This window comes from Micrasema longulum, unplaced genomic scaffold (assembly GCF_059751315.1).
Source record: "Micrasema longulum isolate JH-2025_06_02 unplaced genomic scaffold, ASM5975131v1 h1tg000678l, whole genome shotgun sequence".
Classification (NCBI taxonomy): Eukaryota; Metazoa; Arthropoda; class Insecta; order Trichoptera; family Brachycentridae; genus Micrasema; species Micrasema longulum.
In genome coordinates, this window is record NW_028277874.1 from 957,234 (window position 1) to 971,947 (window position 14,714).

The 14,714-nt window shown below is 30.8% G+C and overlaps 1 protein-coding gene across 18 annotated transcripts in view; it reads right to left on the reverse strand.

Moving 5' to 3' along the window:
- The window catches only part of LOC148279711 (uncharacterized), a 294,377-nt gene that overhangs the window by 27,885 nt on the left and 251,778 nt on the right, over positions 1-14,714 (reverse strand). For all 18 annotated transcript variants that reach the window (XR_015822803.1, XR_015822801.1, XR_015822802.1 and 15 more), the window contains 4 exons: positions 11,544-11,597; positions 8,644-8,721; positions 4,709-4,804; positions 1,379-1,504 (listed from right to left, as the gene is read on the reverse strand). Coding sequence is in view for 14 of the 18 variants with exons in the window: in XM_088229550.1 (XP_088085676.1) it covers positions 1,379-1,504; positions 4,709-4,804; positions 8,644-8,721; positions 11,544-11,597 (354 nt within the window). In the remaining 4 variants the exon portion in view is untranslated. The remainder of the gene's footprint in view (positions 1-1,378; positions 1,505-4,708; positions 4,805-8,643; positions 8,722-11,543; positions 11,598-14,714) is intronic.

The following is a 14,714-nucleotide window of genomic DNA, read 5'->3' on the forward strand; positions in this document are numbered from 1 at the left end:
CTTATTTCTAGTATTTTGGATATTTGGAGCACTTACTATCTGGATCATTGTTATATTTTTGAGAAATAAATTAAACAACTTTGTTTTATGAAACTATATCCTTATTGATACCCACTTATTTGTTCACGATTTCTTTTATTTATTTTATATTTTTTATTTAATACTTCACAAAAATATATTACAAAATTGAATTTACAATGTATTCCTTATTGGGAAAACCCGTGCCGACGAAGACATTTTACAATTTTATTTTAGTGTAATATATATATTTTTTACTTTTTGAATTGTTTTAGATATTTTACATAGATATAGAGAAAATAATTTAATTCAAATACAAACACATTGTTACAAGTATTAACTAAGTGTAATTATAGGGAATTATAGGGTGACTATAGTTTCCAGGTTGATTTCATTTCTGTCCATTTACATAATTTTCACTTTCTCTTTGAATTTTGAATATGTTGATGTGTCGCGAACAGTTTTTGGCAGACTGTTGAAGGATTTGGGTCCAAGATATAAGTGGGCACATTGAACAAAATATGTTCTCATTCTCAGCACCGGCTGCAGTTCTTCAATGGCTTCCCGGGTTCCTATGTTTTTGGCCTTGGTATTGGTCTTGTAATTGAACCAATAACATAGTAAAACCGTATTGAAAATTTGAATAACACCCTTAACAGCCGCTGCTACGAACACATATTCTGAACTGATGACAATTGGCATTTTCAACATTGTCTTAAGAATTATTTTTTGAGCTACTTTTAGGGGATCAAGTGCGGTTTTAGATGCTGATCCTTAACTTATGATCCCATACTCTATTATACTTTGACATAACGCATAGTAGACTGTCCTTAATTATATACTATATATTATGCATATTTAATTATCAAATAACCCTAAAGAGGACAACGTGTAATTGCCAAACTAGTCGGTTGTGTCAATAAAAAGTGGTTCATAAAACAAAGTTATTTTATTTATCTCTTATTTATGGACTTCCAAAGTTGTGGTCGAAACCGGCTCACGCCCTACGTTATAAATTTAATAATGTTTAAATTTTAAATGGTTATTTTGTAAATTTTGTTGTGGTTCATTGAAAGATAGTTCGAAAGTAGTCGTTTCATTAATACGCGAATACTTTTCTCCTAAAAAAAATACATTGCGATGTATTTTTTGAATTGTGTCACTTTTCTACTCGAACGGTGTGTTTGAGCTTAACAATAATCTTCTATGACTAAGTTTGTTAGACTTAAACTAATTTCCACTTATGAGCCGCTATGTTCCACTTACACATGTAAAAGTATATAAAGTATCGAACAGACACACACACATGCAGGATGCACTAGAGGTCAGTAACGAACACGCTCCTGACCTGGAACTTTACCTTTTCACTGGCGTCCTCTAGCTCGAGGCACCGGAACTCGAGAAGGTCCGCGTGTTCCCTCAAGTCCTGAAGCTGTTCTTCTAGCTGAGTGGCCCTTAGTTGGGCACTCTGATAACTTGCCGTTGACTGGAAAAGAAAACAATAGGTTAGCACGAAAAATGGTTTATTTTTAGATTATGTAAGTAGACTAGAAAAGTCTGTAAATAAACAATCAATATGTTTCTTTTTTGGGTGATACCGTGTGTGTTGGATTTGTCCGACTACCATTGCAGGAGCCATCTTCAGACCAAACTGAGTGTTTTGTAGAAAAAAGTGTGTGTTTAAGTACTAGTAATTTGTACCGTGTCGCAGTCGGCAGTAGGCACATTTCTATTCATTTTTGTAGTATGTAGTGCTGGGAAACATGTTGAGTTTAAGTTTAAGCCCGTCGTCTTTGTTTATGTTATTTGGGTGTCTGTGTATTTCAACTGCCTTTTTTATTATTTGTGCACTGTAATCACTAGGATAATGCATTTGAACCGAAAATTTGCATTTACCCTGAAGATGGCTCCTGCAATGGTAGTCGGAACAAAACCAACACACACGGTATCACCTAAAAAAGAAAAATATTGATAACAGTGACCATGAAAACCTTCGCACCTATTTAAATAAATAATCATTTTTAAAGAAATCGTCTAGTACGAATTTTTGTTTTACAAGATTGTATATTTGCTATAAAATAGTTGGATAAATACTAAGTGTTTTTAAAGTAGTAATCAGGTTTATATTTTTTTTTATCGTAAACATCTCTAAAAAATTTAGCAAAAAGATTAACAATGTTTTGTGTGTTCGAGATTATTTGATCATCAATTTTTATTTAAAAAAAAAAATATTTATGTTCTTATAATTTTTCTAAGTAGTTCAATTTTGGGGGCCATTTTCAACGAGTTGTAAATAACTAACTATTCGAAAATGGAAATCGAGATGGGGTTCGAACCTCAGACCTTTGATCCGTGAGTCCGCGACACTAGCCACGGACCACGACCCGATTCCAATATATTCTCTACTGTCGTAATTTATGTTTTTTTACGTAAATTTCCATACGTTTTTGTAATTAAAACATTGATACCATAATTAAAATACGGCTAGTGTGTAAATGTGTAGCAAAATGTTGACATGTTCTCACATTATTTAGCTAATTTTATGTTTAATATACTTGGCTGTTGTGTGGCTTTAAATTTTTTAACTGGCCGTTTCTTTTTATTGATTGATTTGATAAGGTCATTAGTAAACCAAATTGGAAATCATCACTCAATGGTTGTCAGGGAAATTTTGATATGTCATGCTAATAAGAGTCGACTTGTGGGACCCCTAGTGAGAGTTTGTCGAAACTGAGTACGCAGGTCGATTTAAAGAGAGACTATAAAACTTTTTACGTACTCTAAATTTTGTAGAAAAAAATGAGATAGGTCATGTTGCCGCTTAAGTGACGATTTGTTTCATTTTTTAGTGTGATTTTTAACTTTTTTTATTTTTTTATTTACTATTAATAACAAATAAAAATACAATATTACAACTAAATACAATTTTTTACATTAATCAAATACATATATTTACATCAACGTTTCCCATTACGTAAAAGAAATAAACGATTCTTGTGTACATAATGGGGAGTGACGTCTTACAATAGTTTATTTTATTTTAATTATTTTTTTAACTATGTATTACCAAAAATCAAACAACCGGGCCTAAGATGAACACGGCTGTGAAAAATAAGATGCTTAAATTTGAATAAAGGGCGGGGCGGCATTAGGAAATATAAACTCCAAATTATATACAAGATTAAATGAACACAATCGAAAGTTTGAAATTAATTATTGTATTTATTTCAAATTTAATTTTAATTTAAACGTTTTTAACCCGCCAGACAGGTTTTGAAGTGAGCTTGATATTTAATTCGAAACCAAAATGCTTGATTGTGTATTGAAAGCGTGTAAAATCGTTCAGATAAACATAAAAAAGATGATGTAACTTTTCGTTTATAAGTGCATAGGTACCAAGATACTTCTTGAATGCCATAACTTAAAATAATAAATATTAAAATTTAGAATTATTTTTGTAAATGTCAAACTGCTCTTTTTGCCAACAGTGGTGCAGGAATACGATTTTTAAAAATGTATTAACAGTCAGGTAGTATTATTCTAATATTACTAAAAATCTAGTCAAAAAAAGGATAAAAATTATAAGGAATTTAAGGAAATAATCTGATTGGGATCTATAAAAGAATGTTGTTTGTAAACATTCAAATACACAATTTTTTTTACGTGTAAAAAATAGCATGCTCCCACTTTGTTTAGTATATGCATTCTCGTCAAATTGAAGAATAAAACATTGAAGACTTTAAGAGCTGTAAATATGCTCAGGCCAAAGCTCATTATTTTAAAAGAAACCACACGTAAATCAGTCCAGTAGTTATTTAGTCTACCAAGGACACGCGCATGAACATTGATTTTTATATGTGTAGATAAAAATAAGAGTACAATACGGGGGTTAAGGGTCATAAGGGCGAAACTACAAAAACACAGTTTTGAGATAAATGATAAAACAGTTTTCAAAAAATAATACTGTCTTTTAAGGGTAACAAATAAAGAAAATAAAAAATACAGTTAATAGAGCATAAAATGTTTTAGAGACAAAAATATGAAACTACGCTTTCGTCTATATGACCCTAACTTGCGCTTACATTAGTAAATTAACAAAATGATGTAAAAGGTGTTTTATTCTTCTGACTTTAAACAAAACGCTTCATTTGTAGTTTCACACAAATTTATCTAGGTAACTACTTATCGGATGAGTTTCATCTTTTTGTCACTAACAGGATATTTTGTTTGGATATCAGATTAGTACTTAACACAAAACAGCATTTTTTGTAGTTTCGCCCTTATGACCCTAAGCCCCCGAATAGAGCAAATAAAAATATTTAACATTTGTGCAGTTTTACTGCATTCTATTATACTGAATTCTGAACTCAGAACAAAAAAGTGTCTCCATTGCGTACAACCACTAAAGACCAGTTGCGTGGAAAAAAGTTAAAGTTTAAAGTTAAATAATTGATGCGTTTTTGTCAAAATGAACAAAAGACTTCGCTCGAAAAAATAAAATAAAACTAATCATCTTACACATTTTGACAAAAACGTAACAATGATAACTTTAAACTTGATTTAATTTAACTTTTTTTGGTACAACTGACCATAACAGAACCGACCAATATCTTGTTTGTTCTCTGCAGTAAAATAAGCCGATTAGCAAATTAAAAATAAGGCTGAATATATTTTAGCAAATCATACTAACCAAAGTCAGAGCCTTTTCTAGATCCTGTATTTGTTTCCTCGCCGTTTCTAGTACTCCTTCATCAACTTCCACACTTGAGGAGTCTTGTGGGTGATACTGAAACAAGGGAAGAAAAATGTATTTTTAATATTTTTTGTCGAAAAACGATTAAAATACAGCATACAGTTTTGCAAAAGCATGAATGAGGTCGTTCAGTGCAACTGAATATTTGATCAAAAAATTGTTTTCTTACACGCGGTAAAAATGAAAACATTTAATTGTAAAGCGATATTTCTCGAAAATATTCGTAAAAACAAATAAAATTGAACTACATCACAAGCTTTTAAGAATCAACCAATGATAGAGTGTTGTGATAGATTTCCGGTTTCCTAAAAAGCCAACTCACCAATCAGCAAAACTCCCCTAAACTCCTAGAACTAGAACTTGTGATGTCACAGGCGAAATAATTTAAAAATTTGAAAAATTTTAGTGTTGATAATACAATACATAAAAAATGGCCTATTTTGATGGTCTATATTAATAAATAAATAAAAAATGACACAATACGGCATAATTGAATTTAAATCAGCAGTTGCGTACTAAGCGACGTCTACAGAATAACTAACGGCCAAAACGTAAAACTACTCATTTATGAGTAAACCTACTCATTTATTAGTAGTTTAGTCGCCTTCTGTTTGATGTGCGTATGCGGATTCTAGACTATTCTTAATTCTATGCCTGTACCCTTCATATATAGTATTGGCTGGAAATTGATAGACAGGAATTGACGAAAAAGATAGATGTATATATTATGTACATAGTATTCACATACATAACTGTATTACTTTTTACTACGGCAAAATGAATTAAGTTAAATTTATCATTGCGTAATTTCTACTAAAATGGCTTGGTGTCAAAGAAATGTCAGAAAAAAGCAAAAGACAAAAAAATGATGTTATTTTGTTTTCTAATTTAAATTAATGTTCTATTTGAATTGGATTGTACTTTATGCAATTTGTACTTCGGTACGTACTTGCTTGTAGGACCTACCTAAGCTAAATATGACAAAGACAATTTAAGGTTACGTTTGATGTCGTTTAGAGCTGTTTTCGCTGTTCCATTATCTTTTTGAATTAGAAAATTTAGCGCTTTTTCTGTGACCGCTTCACAACAGTCATAAAGATAAAATACTGTCATCATTTCGAGGAAGACTTTTCGAAGTCTGAATGACAATCCGGTTCACAAACAATAGTTTTGTTAGCTACATTGGCGCTCGTATATAATTTGATTTATTTATAACTTTTTGAACAAAGAACACCATTTCGGATAGGGTTTAAATTTAAATGATTAGATTTTCACGGCCGTTTAGACGCATGCGGAGTTTTTATGGGCTATTATGTGCCGTGTTTCTGGATTGAATTTATTTATGTAGAAAACTATTAAAATGAAAAGGAAGTAATCACTGACATACAGTAAAAATACACTTATTCCCATAGTAACTGCATACTGCATATTATATAGCAAATATTGCGTTGCCCCCAACAATTTGAAATAAGAGATAGCAAATTAATACAGATACAAAAAATCTTTTGAAAAAGAGATATACATATTTCCTTGATTCAAATTTCTGTGCAATTCGTTACAATAGTAAAGATACTAGCTGTCAATTCAATTTATTTTTGTGTTTTAAAATGGTGACTAATTATTTAGGGGGAAGTTGTGTACCTTTGGACAATCAAAATATCTCTGGCAACATAGTAAATAAAAATTCCCCAAAAATATATTGGGATGACATTTTTATCAGCTGGCAACACATTTCTGTCAAACTTGTCAAACATATAAAAAGTAAGTTTTCATGTTATATTTGCTTCTTTTTTACCACGTGATAAAGTCTGTTTTTACTATTTGTATATTACATATGCATAGTTGAAAGTGTTCTTTATTTGTTTAAACATGTGTTACACTTCTAACCTTAAATTTATAAGCCTGTTGAAATTAAAGTTTTAGATTTTTAGTGTGCCTATGGACAATGTATTGTTGGGAAGAGCATCAGAGTAACGGCAGCCAAATGGAAGGTTCCTAATCAACCCTTTTTAATTGTGTTATAAAGGCACAATAAATACGCCCAGAATATATCGAGGCTCCCAATTATACAAAAAATAAAGATTTTAGCTAGGAAGATGAAGATTAGCTTCGCGATTACTCGGCTAAAGCAGCCTTTCTTCATTTTGAATGGAAAACTGGGAGTGTGAGAAAATCACATTTCAATTGGCAGTTGCAAAAAAGGAGAATGTTCCTTCATCCCAAATTTGTGATGAGAAAGCTGAAAAAGACTGGCTTAAATACTTCAGGAAGAGATGGAGTTCACAGGTACACTCATATTTGTGTACCTCTGGACAAAAACGTGTCATTTGTGAAAATAGCTATAAAATCAAATGAGTGTTATTTCTAGCATTTTAAAAAATAAGTAAGATATTGGTTATAAAATTATAAATCTAAAACAGAACCCATTAAAAACCATAAAGCAAGCTTTCATCACACAGAACGACATATTTATGCGTTGCATCGCATCTGATCATGATGAAAATTCATTAGAGATAGGTTGATTTTATTATTTGTTAATAGCTATCATCATCGATATCGCCATTGTATTCTCAACGGTTTAATTTTATTAATTCTGTAATTTTTCAAAATCCCTACCAAAATTTTGAAACTACAACGCCCGGGACGTCACAAGTTCAAGTAGGTGAGTTTTTCTGACATTTAAAAGCAGAACCCTGTACCCGCTAAACGCCAAAATACCCAAAACTTGGAAAAATATGGCTGGCCCGGAAACCGTTGATCTATCACATTATAACAAAAGCCAAATATGAAAGACTCGTCGACTTGTAAAACAAATTTTAAAATAAAAATAACTGCACATATAAATAGTGTAGCGAGAGATTTAAAAAAAAATATATGTAAATCAATAAACGTAGTACTTATTGATTGATTTGGTGTTTATTTTGTAGAACTCCATATTTAAACTTATAATTAGAAATCAAACACTGATTTGAGTCTACTGAACACTTTATTTTATTTTTACAAATATAAACAAATAAAAATAAAAACTTCGTGACAATTGTTTCGCCTTATTAGGGCATTTTCAAACGAATGCTGTTTGAAAATGTCCTAATAAGGCGAAACCATTTTATATGTTTATATTTGTAAAAATGAAATAAAGTGTTCAGTAGACTCAAATCAGTGTTTGATTTCTAATTATAAGTTTAACGTAGTACTTTATATAATTGGTACACATATTATTTATATTTTTATGTATTTCATTGCTTTATATTTGTTTTATTATATATTATACTATATTATTTATGTTTAAGTAACATGTATTCTTGGCACATATATATATACTTTATATTTGTATAATAATGATTTTTAATTTCTTACATTTGATTAGCTAGGCATTTATAATTAAGTAGTTTTAGTTTTTCTTTTTTGTGTTATTGTTTTATTAGTATAGGACTACTTACGCTCTAAAGATAGAAAATCTCCATCTTAGAACAGGCTGTGCCATGTTAGATGGAGACTATCATAAACAGAGAACACTCCGTTTTCATTTTACATTAATTTGTTTTATATAGATTCCCTGTTATTAAGTATGTTTATTATTTTTTTGCAATAAATTTATAAATTAATAAATAAATAATAATAACAATGATATTGTTTATTGGTTATTGCAAACACGTGGTCGCTTAAACGTCTTACGTTGCAAAGTAGTTTCACACATTTTCAATGAACTTCGTCCTAGAATTTAACGCTCCAATTTTTACACGAGTAAGAAAACATTTTTTAAATCAAATTTCACGTGGCACTTCAATTCCGCATTAGTTACAGTAGGTTAGTGTGAAAGCAGTGGTTATAATTATTATGAAGAAAAATGTTATTATTGTTTGTTATCTTACCCATAAATCTGGCGAGGGTTGTGGAGAGAGAGAATTAGGAGCAGATGAGACAGCTGAATCTACGTCAGATAAAATATCCTGAAACCAATGAAATCCTTATTACAATTATGTTACGAAAGAATCTAATATTAGTTTAGCAAGGAGATGACAATCATTGGACACAACCAAATGGGTATTATAATTTTCTAAGTTCCACCTACTATTCGGTAGAAAAAAAAAGAATGTAAAAAATCATAATAATACCAAAGCGCCGATTACAATGGGGAGTTATCATTTATCTTCAATTTTATCTACAAAGTAAAATTAAGTTTTCTGCGTAAAAAGCAGAATATGTATACATTTTTTTCTTCTGAACATGTTTAATTATAGATTACCAATGAAGATACTTTAAATGTTCATGCAAATATACTAATTTTCATATACAAATATTGGATTTTCTTTATAGACAGTCGAAGATAACTCTGATAACTTCCCATTGTAATCGGGGTCCTGCTATCATTATTCTTTTGATGTATTGTGGTACGTATTATAACATATCGTCAGTATACTGGTAAAACACTCTAAATGCATTATTGGCTATACTGGGAAAAATCACTTTAAATGTTTGACTAAACATATTTTGGACATGATACAGTTGTGTTCAGAAAGTAAGTGTACTAGAAAATTTATGTATATTAATGATTACCTGTATATTATTACTATACATTAGATGTATATACACATAGACGCGCCCTATAGAGTAAAATATTTTTAAAAGTACTGAGTTTATTTATTTATACCATTGCTGCATACAAAGGGTATGCGTATACTGCCAAAATGGGAGTATACCCATTTTTGGCATATAAAAAAAGTTTGCATTTTAATGTTCACATCCAACATTTAGTTTTGGTGGAAACCAATCAGATTCTTTCGTTAAATTCCTTATTATTTCCACCCATTATTTCTTTTCACTGAAATTTGGGGAACGCAAAAATTATATTACCTAACATTTAATTCTTTAAATTTATTTCAACAGAGAGGGAAAACATTTTTGAGAAGGGAATATGGAAGTCTAGGCATTTACAGGGCTTATGACCTGTCATTGGCTGGTTTAAGTGGCCACTTTACACACTGTGTAACATTCACCATTCTGCCCATGTTTGAACATCCACATTTCCTCAACTCTTCCATCTGTTGACTTTTAAGAAGTAAAAGAGCTGTGGATGTTCAAACATGGGCAGAATGGTGAATGTTACACAGTGTGTAAAGTGGCCACTTAAACCAGCCAATGAAAGGTCATAAGCCCTGTAAATGCCTAGACTTCCATATTCCCTTCTCAAAAATGTTTTCCCTCTCTGTTGAAATAAATTTAAATATGAACAACTCCCTAGGGAGGAAATCCAGCCAGTCTGCAAGCATTTGGACATAATCAAACATTGTTGATCATTTAATTAATTTAATCGTATTCCTATCAATGCATCCCTGTGAGTAAGAACAGCTTCGGAATAACGCCGCTAGGAGTAGTTTAGTTCACAAAAAAATATATTTTCATTTGAATATGAATTATTTTAAGCTTTGAACAAATATTTACCAATGAAAAGTCACACCATCATTTTCAAGTTGTTTATCGGAAAGGTTTTTAAACGTTTTCATGGCACAAGGATGCATTTTGGTTTCGATCCTAACGTCATACCTAGCCAGGTCGAAGAAAGACTAAATACGCGTTGGGTATCACTAAGCGTTTCGGCATCAGTTATGTGTCATCATTTTTGAGGGCTCAGGGCGCGTTTATGTGTATTATTAGGTCGATGACTAAAGATGATAGTTTGTATCTACAGTGCTTATATTTGTTATTTTGTTGATTGTAGTTACAATACGTATGTACCATATATTGTTAGTGGAATCATTGTAAGATTTTTATGTTTTAAGATTTTGTCAAATTTGTTTTATAAAAAAATACACCACTGTGTGTCACGTAACGGATAAAAAAATAATAGTTCTATCAAATGGACTGTATTTTCGCATTCGTGCTATTGTCTAATAGCAATTTTAAAACGAAATACGTTGAATTAGTTTTTCTTGTGTTCATTTACATCGACAATCAATCAACGCAAGTATTTTTAATCCATTGCTAAGAATTTTGTATTCTAGTTTTTTTTTTTAAATATAAGGTTCTATAACTATGACTTTTTTAATTCTCAGTAGAATATGTTATCTATAATTTTGTTATAAAATGTGCATGTATTTACTTAAAAAAAACCTATCTGCTCTTTGGTTCATAAATAAATTAAATGTGGCTTTTGATTTTATGAATTTTATCCAATGTGAAAAGTCCTATGCCTTATCAATTCACAAACAGTAGTAATAAAACATGTGCTTTATCAACAATGTTTTTATATCTAAATATCTATCTAAATGCCAGTAAAAATATAAATCTAACGCAAAACATAAAATACCAGGGCTTGTATTACAAAGAAAGTTAGCAGAGTTATCTTTTACTATCTATAAATTAAAACAAAATTTAATTACAGGCTACCGACGAAGATACTAAAAATGTTCACGCAAATACGCCCATATTTGTACAGAAAATTCAATTTTGCCTTAAAGAAAATTAAAGACAACCCTTTTTTGTAATCGGGGCCCTCATCTCACATTTAAAAATTACATGACAAGTGATTTGCCGAAGATTTTCGGTACAGTAAGTAAACTTGAATTTTCTGTACTAAAAGTTGAATGTTCAAGTATGGCGAAGGCAGTTGACTGACAATTTTTCATGGAAATGTGAAAAATAAGGCTTGCCATGCTTATCTCAAGAAATTTATTGATTTACAGTAAACTCAATGCACATTTCCTTTGCCATTAAATGACAGGCAATTAAACACGAAGCATTGTTAAAAATATGAAAAAAAAAATATTCTAACCTTGAATAAATTATCTTTCAGTAGATGGGCACTCAGACGTCTGTCTCTTCGGACCTGAAATAATAAAAAAATAATAAAAATCAATTTTCAAAAACAATATGTGTTGATGGTAATGGTATAAAATATAATATGCATTTATCAAAAATATAATATTTCTTTATTATTAGCATTAATAATTAAAATTATTATTACACTGTCATATATAAAAAATAAACGGTATAAAAATACCCAGGAGATTTTAATAATCTATATAGTCTTATACTAATAAATTGTAAGTAAATATAAAAACACAAAAATATTGTCTGATTCGTATAACGCAAAAACTATAAGGACCTTTCTCCGTCTTCTATCCTCAAAACACGAATTAAGATCGTAATATAAATAGTTTTCCAAAGAACAGTTTAAAAATGATGTTATTTCAGTGACATTATTATAATATGTTATTTTTATCTTGATGCTTAGAAATTTTACTTCCGCGACTGTCATAATTTTCTCATGTCATATGAGAAGTAAATAATTTTATAATTTTTGAAATAATATGTTTATTGTACTCGTAGTTTGTATAGTTTCTAGATGATGAGATTTTATGGGAAAATAGTCGAATTCGCAGTATTTAGAGAAAATATAATATTATCGCATTGAGGTATAATATAAAGAGATAACACTCCATGCAAATTCAAGCAAAAAAGTCGTCCCCAAAGGACAGGGATTGACCAGCGGGTATCGTCCCGTCATATCACGTCGACATTGACAAGCACAACAAGTAGTACAGTAAAAAGCACGGACTGTTTACATCGATCAACTGTTAGTTCTATTTAGTATGTCACTCCCTTCCGCATACGCGTCACCTTTGTTTGTCGTTTCGCTTTACGCTCGACTAACTGAGCAGGACGGAGACAGGAGATAACTTACGAATTGTAACATATAAATATGAAGTTTTTTGACTTTAAAATAGCTATTTTAAACGATTAAGTATTGATTAAGATAAGAACCTTACTAACCAGTAAAAGGTTATACCATCGCCTTTTTAGATCGATTTGTGCAGTGTCTTAGCGTACCTATAGGCATTTTAGTAATTGCGAGGAGAAAAGTATCCGGGAAACGCTCGCAACAGACTAAAGTCCGTTCTATCAAACAAATACCAATTGGCCGCAGGCGGAGGCAACACATTTCTAACGCTTATGTTTACTCTAGTTTATACTTATTATTCCTCAATGTATAATACACCCTATTAAACCTATTAAGCTCACCCCCTTCCTCCATCCCCTTTACCCCTTTTCAACTATTTCTCAAACAACACAAAATATTTTCATAATTTAATCAGTGCATGTTTGTCCTTATCAGTGCATGTGCTTATTAAAATGCATGTCGCGTTGGTTTTATATTTTTGTGCTACAACTATAGTGAAAGTGTACAGTGGGTTTTGCATGTTGGTTTGATTGGTGCCCTGATAAAGAGACGGGTATGTCTTGAAACCCCAGACATGGAAAAGTCGGTAAGTGGATATATACAAATATTTAATAACATTTAGTAAAATGTTTAACCACAAAGTTAATGCTTGAAATATTAATAATACATACATTAATATTCCATCGATAAAGGGATGGCGTGAACCGACGTTAATAAGTTTTCCGTTTTCCACGAATCCATATAATATTATAACCAATGGCGACGTCCAGAATATGCACATAAAACTCATTTGAAATACAACCTTTATACTGACAGTAAAGTCTTTCTGCGAATGGTTTAAAAAAAACTACATTTTATTTACAAATAATCACATATTCACTATTGTCAGCGCTGTGAGAATTTGATATTTTAGTATCGGAGATTCGACACAATGCTTAAGTTAAGTTTTATAACCACATCGTTCTTGCAATTCTATTGTGACAGTTCGCAGATTTCTTCGAATTTGCAAACATTAATTTCCCAGCTGCAAGCTGATAATATGCAATCGAAATGATTTTTAAGTCACAAAACATTTTTAAACGTAAATATTATGTGTGAAACAATACGAATCTAAACCACTATGTGATTGCATAATGCATCTCTAATTTGTCATACTCCTGTGAATGGGGACATTATTTACTTTTACTCGGTGCACGCAAATGAAACATTTTTTCAACAATTGCAAATGTGGGATTTTTAGTTTTTAAAGTTTATAAAATAAATAAAGTAAATAAGTATAATAATATTAAAAATATGATACGATATTATTATAATTATATCATATCACAATAAATTATTTTGGAATATAAAAATAATTATGTTACGTAATAAAAAATGTACCAAATGAACATAAAAAATACTACTCGCGGTATTGCATGCCTACGATAGTAAATTTAATTTTATTTCATGGAAACGAAATAATACAAAACTTCAAAGTCCCATTAGTTAAACTCTCAGAGGAAGTTTATGAATCGAAAAATAAGGATATTAAAGCATTTACAGAATGCCATTCCAGAAAAAAAAATTACTTCAAAATACGGAAGATGAGTTCCATAACTTTCTGGTTTTCTCGCATCCCTACATCGCTGATATTTTAAGAAAAAAACGAAACGGTTTTGCAGGAGAATATCCCAAGGCATGGAATAATTTATTTGATATGTTTTTGATTTTTTTTAAATACATTTGTTTGAAACATGTTATTAATTCACTTCCTATACTGTTTTCAAAAATTTTCTCTTGCAAACAGGTTAAAGCTATGATTTCTTAAAATTTCGCCTCTGTGCGATCTTGTACAGTTAGTATTATTAATATTCAAAGCATTAACTTTGTGGTCCAACATTTTAATATTATGTTAATAAAATTTGTATAAAACCACTCACCGACTTATCTGTCTACCGGTTTCGAGACGTAACCCGTCTCTTCGTCAGGACAACAACACTACACCAACATGCAAAACCACTACACACCTTCACCATAGTAGATTTGCAAAAATATAAAATCGACATGCAGGTTAGACACATGCTTCACTACATTAATTAATAATCAAGTAACTTTCCAATATAGTCCATTATTCGATATTTCATTGTAATGGTCACCCTACCCTCCCCCTCCCTTTTTCCTCCTTTTCAGATTGTTAATCCTTTTGAAATATTAGCTTCATAAGTCATTAACCCTCGGTGGTGGCGTAGTGAAGCATGTGTCTAACCTGCGTGTCGATTTTTT